Source organism: Aptenodytes forsteri, unplaced genomic scaffold, assembly GCF_000699145.1.
Source record: "Aptenodytes forsteri isolate BGI_AS27 unplaced genomic scaffold, ASM69914v1 Scaffold2, whole genome shotgun sequence".
NCBI classification, from domain to species: Eukaryota; Metazoa; Chordata; class Aves; order Sphenisciformes; family Spheniscidae; genus Aptenodytes; species Aptenodytes forsteri.
In genome coordinates, this window is record NW_008795695.1 from 13,138,430 (window position 1) to 13,145,460 (window position 7,031).

Consider the following 7,031-nt stretch of genomic DNA (forward strand, 5'->3'; position numbering starts at 1 on the left):
GGCAGTGCTAGGTTAACGGTTGGACTTGATGATCTTAAAGGTCTTTTCCAACCTAAACGATTCTATGATTATTTCACAGTTGTTTCCAGAATTCAGAAAGCTAAAAGACTTATGCTTTTTTACTTTATCGAAAGCAGAAGTGATTTTCAAATCGGAAGAGGCCATATCCCTGGACATTTTCCACAGCACGTCTGCGAACTGCTTTAGGAATTTCACATCTGTAGGTTGATATGAAGCATAGCTGAACTTCTCCTCACAGTAGTCCACAGATATCTGGGGCCCATAGACAACAGGTTGGAAAGCTCTGGAGAGGTGCATTTCATTAGTGGTGCTGCCAGTACAGGTCCTAAGAATTCCCTTGTGCTGGAGAGAAGGATTGCTTTAAATGGCAATACTCAGTATGAATTTGAGGCAGCAAACTAAATAGCAATACACACTAGCTGGATTTCTGAGAGTGTACACAGACTTCATATTCCACTTTTTTTTTTTTCTCCAAAGTCTCCATCTTAGCCTAAAGCTGAGTTTGTTCATTAGTTGCGTATCTCATCCATCCAGAGGTACCACAGAAGAGATTTTGCTTAAAGGCAAGAAAAAAAAAAAATCAGTGTTTGTGTGCAGGAGAGCTGGGTCAATTGTAAGGCAGCCTCATACACTAAAGAAAACATCTTTCTTTGCACTCTGACTGGCCAGGCAAATGTATTACAAGTTCTTCCTTCTTTGCTTTGCAATGACCTTCCTGTTTCTGCGCAGATCCTGCCTTAAACTTCTGTTTTCGGTCATGCCAACTGCAGATTTAACTCCTGAGAGTTAACCATGTTGATTAGCTTATGTGAGTACAAACTAGCTCTCTCTCAGCTGTGGCAATATTTACAGAAGCTGCATGTGGTAAGCTCTGAGCACTGCTCACTGTACTAGGCATAGTTTTAACTACAGTACTTTTGTACTGAGAGCATTTTTTCCTTTCCCTCCTTTATAGGAAAGTAGTGCTGCTCTATCACCATTAAAGAAAAAGAAAGCAAAACCAGGAAGTGATTTTGTAAAATTTGAAAAATCAACTTTACCAAAGCCAGTATTCTTCAGGAAAGCCAGAAGCACCATCTCTTCCACCAGGGCATCCATGCAGGTAATGTGGTCTCACAGATGGCAGCTGAATCTGGGCACAGGTCTCTTTGCAAGCTACCTGCCCAAGCAAAGGGCGCGACCTCACTCATGCTGTCTTTTCCACTGCGCGTTAGTCTCCTAACACGGGCAGATAAAACTGGGAATGCTGTTGCATTTCCTTGTAGACAGAGTCACACATGGCTCCAGAGTTTCAGAAAACGAGTTGCGAGCATCTTTAAAGTCTCTTCTTCCTTCCCCCCTGCTTTCCTTTCTTGTTGAAAGGACGCCATTCTGAGCCCGCTCATTTCACAAGAAAGCAAAAGCATAAACTGACTTTCAGTCTTGCTAAGGGACTTTGAGCCTCCACTTCTTCCCATTTGTGGAGGCTGGCAACAGTACAGAGCTTCAAAAGACTGCCCTCTTTTCTAAACCTTTTTAGCATATAATATCTTTTCAAGCCCTCTTTGCACTTTGAGGCTTGAGTGCAGTGGGGCCAGTGTATTTAATACACAAATCTTCTTGATTGTTGTTGAATTACATAATGATGTTAGGGAGTGTATGTGATTTCTCTACAAATGCCATATGTTTGCTTTTGGCTAGAAAAACAGTGCTGTCTTAGCAGGGGTCAGTGCTAGAGGATTGGGGGAGTTCTAAATCAAATGAAGGAAGCAGGCTGTTTTGCATCAGTTTTGATGGGATGCAGGTAAAAGAACTTGTAGCATTGCCTCAGAAATCTTATTTTATTTTATGTCTTTATTTTGCTTTATAGCTGAACAAGCTGCAGTCGTCCAGCTCCAAAAAAGTCACGTTTGGCTTGAATAAAAACATGACTGCTGGTGAGTCTAATACACCTGTGTGCCTCTACAGTCTCTCTTGTAGCCGAGGAAGGGGGAAGCTGTACGCACTCATACACACCTATACTCTTCACCTCTCTAGAACAGAATGATTCTGATCCTTTTTTGCCTCAGTGTTGTATATAGTTTATAAACCACCCTCAAGTTCCTGTCCAGAGGAGATGGTAAAGTTTAGGACACTCGGCCCACGAGCTAGGCTTGCGTGATTCCAGGGTGCTGCGTTACTGACTTGCAGATGGAGCCTTATGGATAGAAAATGGCGCAGCAGAGCAACAAACTCTCCTTCCTGAGCCACCTGTTCTGCAGGGCACCTCTTAGAGAAACACGTGCACTTCAGTCTTTATTGATCACTTCTGTTTCACAGGACAAAGGTGCTGATATGCTGATGAGCTCAGGCTGTATAATAGCAAAGTTTCAGTTTTATCTTGGCTGCCTGGTGGTTTATTAATGGTAATGAGTAGGTAAATGTCAGTTCCCTTCTGGATCCCACATGTGAGCAGACAGCATTTTCCCTGATAAATAAATTTCTTGCTCTGTAGCATAAAAGTTTATTCTGTGTATTCATTTAGCTATTTTTTTTTTAACTCTCTGAGGTGTGCTATAGGCCAAGTTCAAATGGAGAATAGTGGGTTTAGATACATGTCTTTATGTGAATATAGCACAGCTGCACAAAGAGGAAAAAAAATGCCTACTTGCCAGCAGAAGGGATAAACAAGAGTCTCTAGAACAGTGCTGTTTAACAGTCAGAGTAGAGCCACTTCTTACCCATCGTCATCTTTTAAACCAAAGTGTGGTGTTCTTCAGGATAGCTGGAACACCTGTTTCTGAGGAGTAGGCCCAGAGTCTCCGGTGGTCTGTGAAACCATGGGGAATGGTTCACAGCCTCTCTACGGATTGCAACAGACCCCATTCTCAAATGGACTCTGCTAAGAGATGTGCTTCACCACCATCTCTCCTTTTTCCCCCCCCCCCCCAAGTCATAGGCTTCTGATCCTTAGTGGTGGACTTAAGCATCTAAGGCAGACTTCCAGGGTTGGAAAATTCCACAACTGATTGACGGGCCCAATTATTCCAGGAGTTGTATTTCTTTTAACTTGTTTGCTTGTTTTTTCAACAGAATTTAAAAAGACTGACAAAAGTATATTAGTGAGCCCAGAAGGACCCTCCCGTGTGGCTTTCAATCCTGAACAGAAACCCCGTCATGGGGTGCTGAAGTCACCCGCAGGTACCCCAGCAGAAGAGGCTCAAATGAAGAAACCGTTTACTATATCAGCTAAGAAAAGACCAACTGCTATGGACTTCTTTTAAACCAACAGATGTAGCCTACTTTTGTACAGGACGTTTTGCTAACCTAGAATGTTCTCTGGAGGTATTTTGAACTTCTTTATTTTTTTAAGTTAATACAAATTGTATATACAAAATTCTGATTGTGACCTGGGTCATCACTATTTTGACACCACTTCAGCTGTATCTTGAAATACTTATTTTGTCTATTTACGGAAAAGAAACAAAATCCAATGTCTGCTCAGGTTTGGTCTACAAAAAGTATGGTCTCTGCCCATGTCATTCCTGAGAGACTTGTTCATTTCATTAGGGAATGTTCAGGGTTTGACTGTTCCGGTGATTTTTTTTTTTGAGCCAGTTTAGGAAAACTTGCGCTTCACGCTATTAAACTGTCTTTCATTGGACAGGGCTTAAAATGGAAAAAGACAATGTAGATTTTAAACCTCCTTGTCGTTCATGTATTTTAAAATTTTACCCCATCGTTTTTTCATGTGTCACCCTTGGCATCCTGTTAATTCTTCTTCTGGAAATAATGATTACCTCATGTCTCTGTTTAATAACAGCTGGACTTGGGTAGCTTTACAGATAGTAAGCAAGCTTTCTTTGGGATAAGAAATGCCTAGCTGCTCAAGTGGTCACTGTTGCAAATAAACCTTCACAGCTGTTTGCCTGCTGAGTTGGGAACAGTCACCACGTTATTTTCAGTAACACAAGTGCCAAAGCTGGCTTACACTTGTTGTATTGTAAGCTGGCTTCTTCTGTTTACTGTAGCTGAAATAATGCTCTCGCACGGGAGAAATCTTTGATGTTTCCACATCTTCCCCCCACCCCCAGTGCTGTCTTTCCTGAAGGTCTGACAAGACTCCTAGTTTTCTACTTTAGCAGCCGGTGTCACCACACTTTACCAGAACTCAGATCTCATTCAGTGAATGAACCTCTGATTGTCCTACAGTGAGCTAGATCGGTGTAGTGCGTCTTTGGTTAGGACACACATCTCTCTCTAAAAGCTTTGGTGCCTCTCAATAAGGGTAAAACTTTACAGCCCAGACAGCTTGGTTTTGGTTTTGATGTAGAACCAGAAGAACTATTTTGGCAGCATTTCCTTGCATTAAGTTTTTATTTGGATATTTTATTACTACTGTGCATGTTTTGTTTTTCCTTTGCTTCTTTGGTAAAGAATGAGGTGTACTTCTGTGAGAGACCATTAAAGTATTCTGAGGGGGAGCTGTGAGGAAGGGGAGAGCAAATGAAAATAAAAACGTTTTTGATACATTTGAAAGATTTGAAATCTTTCTTTGAAAGTTTTGCTTATGTGAATAAGGCAAAGGCTTTGCGGCAGATCTCTACATTAGAGCTCAGCTTCAAAGCACAACCAAAGCAAAGCTATTCATGAAGCTTCCCACCAGTTACTTCTGTGATCCTATAAGAGAGGGGGGAGGTCTGCTTCATTACCTTGTCTTATGATAACTAGTAAACATTTGGCTACTTCAGCCCCCGAAATTAAATTTTGTGACATAACATATTTGCATACTTCAATACTACTTTTTAGCAGTCTTTGATGCTGACCTCTGCCAGATCACTCCCCATAAGCAGCTGGATTGAAACTGCTCTTTCACGGCTCATCTAGAATGTCTTCAAAATACTTGTGTACTTGTAGATTGCTAGTTGGTCTCAGTTGCTTAATTCTAACCCGTGCCAGTTCTTGCACTAAGTTTGTGACAGTCCATGGTTTGTGGTACTGCCAGAAAGTCATTTTGCTCGTCTTTTCTCGTTTAAAGTGGGGGACTAAATTTTATTTGGCTTTGTTTTAATTTGTATTCATTTGACTGATCAGTAAAGAACTCTGGAGAATACATCCAATACTTGCTGTTTGAGCAATTATTGTTCATTTATTTTTTAAAAAATCTCATTGTATATTAGCATAATGCATTTTTTTTGACAAGACGATGGTAAGTAGGATTTAACAAAGACTGTTCAATATGTTGTACTGTTTATCTTGTACCGTGGGTGAGAAGTCTCTTGTGGAATATGCATAAAAGCATTTGTATGTGCATGGTTGTTAATGCATTAGGTTGAAGACGCCATATTCCTCCAAGGATATAGATGCAAACAATCAGTAGGTGGATCTGGTGCGCGCAGAAAAATCCAGGATCAGGATGCATTGGGGTTTGGTTTTGTTTTTAATAAATATAACCTATTACAGAAATGTATTTAAATGGTCGTCTGGATCTTTTTCTATTGGTTGTGGATCCATTGAACCTGTTGCTTGTCCAAATATTTTGTTGCCCACAGTGCTAAATGGAGAGCCCAGAAATGGCAGTCAGTTTTTTATCGAAAATTTTAGTGATGTGATTGCTTGTTGGGATTCATGCATAATCCATCTGTGCCATGAAACTGGTGGAATGTTTTGTAAATATACGTATGTTGTGTGTATTGTCTTCAGTGGTGTCTGGAATTTCATTCAGGACAACTTTACAAGCAAAAGCCAAGCACCGTCAATGCAGTTTAATCGGCATTGTTGGGTTAAATTGAATACATTATCCAAAATATTTGGATAGTGAAAATTCCGATAAATGTTGAAGACAAAAAGGAGAAATAAATGTGACACCTGGGATATCCACCGCACAGACACGGTGGTACTGTAAGGAGAGATGTATCGATAGGAAAGGATAAAAGAAAAACTGATCTGACCTGTTTGATGTCGCTTTATAGGTTTTTTCATAGTGTTATTCCAACTCTGCAGCTGCCCATCATGCTCTGAGTCAAAGTTAATGTGGCATACCTTTTAAAGGACAGTATTTTGTAATGATTGTCTCTACATTTTTGTTCTGAATCTGATCAACTTTGTACTTCCTAAGCTCTAATAGTTTATAATTCTTCATAGCTTCAAGAGAACTAAAAAGCACAAAATGAATTCAGCAAGGCAAAAAGTTGAAATTATATTTAAGTTATTGGGTATGCAAGATCTTTTATAGTCTATCAAAGCTATGTGACTTGGAAAGCATCAAATGCCCTTTTTGTCATTTATTTTCTGTGCTTAGACTTAATTACAGGCAGGAAAAAAAATGCAGAGGTACATAAAATGACACATGGAACAGCATTGTTAATACAAATACAGTGTCTAAGCATTACGTCATTTAGTCTAGTCCAATAAACTATCTTTTTTTTGTGGACATTGTGTTTTGGGTAAATCTGTAAATTTGGGGGGTGGGAGATGGGAGGGTGGCATCTGGGGGCCACTTGAAAGTACAAAGGAAGTTGTTCTTCCATGCGTGCACATGCTCTCTCTTTGTATTTTATTTTATTTTATTTTATTCTGTTTTTATTGTATAAATAACCAAAACTGATGAAGACTCAGACACGTGTCAGAAGTGAGTAGGGTTATGATAGGATACACCTGTTCACACACCTTGAGCTTCTGACCTTTGTAATGGGGCCATAGAGTAGATACCAGCAGCTGAAAGATTGCTCAGGAGAAACTAAGTAGATCACACACAGTCATTCCTTGACAATTAAAATTGGTAATTGAAGTGATAATGCAGTAAGAGGTGCACTTGAAAGGTATAATTGTGCAGGTGCCAAAGTAGGTAAGAGGTGGGCACTCTGAAAGACGTCTGCACGTTTGTTAGCAGTAGCACGCCCTATGGAGTTAGGTACATACAGGAATCCCCCCCAGAGTACTGTGTCTCCATCTCAGGTACTGACAGGCCCAGCAACTGCACAAGATCAATAAAAAAATGAATCATGCGAAAAATTTTATTCAGACAAAGAAAAGCGACCTATCCACAGCAG

General features: G+C 40.2%; 1 protein-coding gene across 1 annotated transcript in view; it reads left to right on the forward strand.

Annotated features, from left to right (window-relative positions):
• Nucleotides 1–6,410, forward strand: part of RRP1B (ribosomal RNA processing 1B) — a 24,717-nt gene extending 18,307 nt beyond the window's left edge. The window contains exons 14-16 of the mRNA XM_019473039.1: nucleotides 977–1,123; nucleotides 1,871–1,937; nucleotides 3,073–6,410. Coding sequence (XP_019328584.1) covers nucleotides 977–1,123; nucleotides 1,871–1,937; nucleotides 3,073–3,263 — 405 coding nt within the window. The 3' untranslated portion in view covers nucleotides 3,264–6,410. The remainder of the gene's footprint in view (nucleotides 1–976; nucleotides 1,124–1,870; nucleotides 1,938–3,072) is intronic.
• The last annotated feature ends 621 nt before the right edge of the window (nucleotides 6,411–7,031 follow it).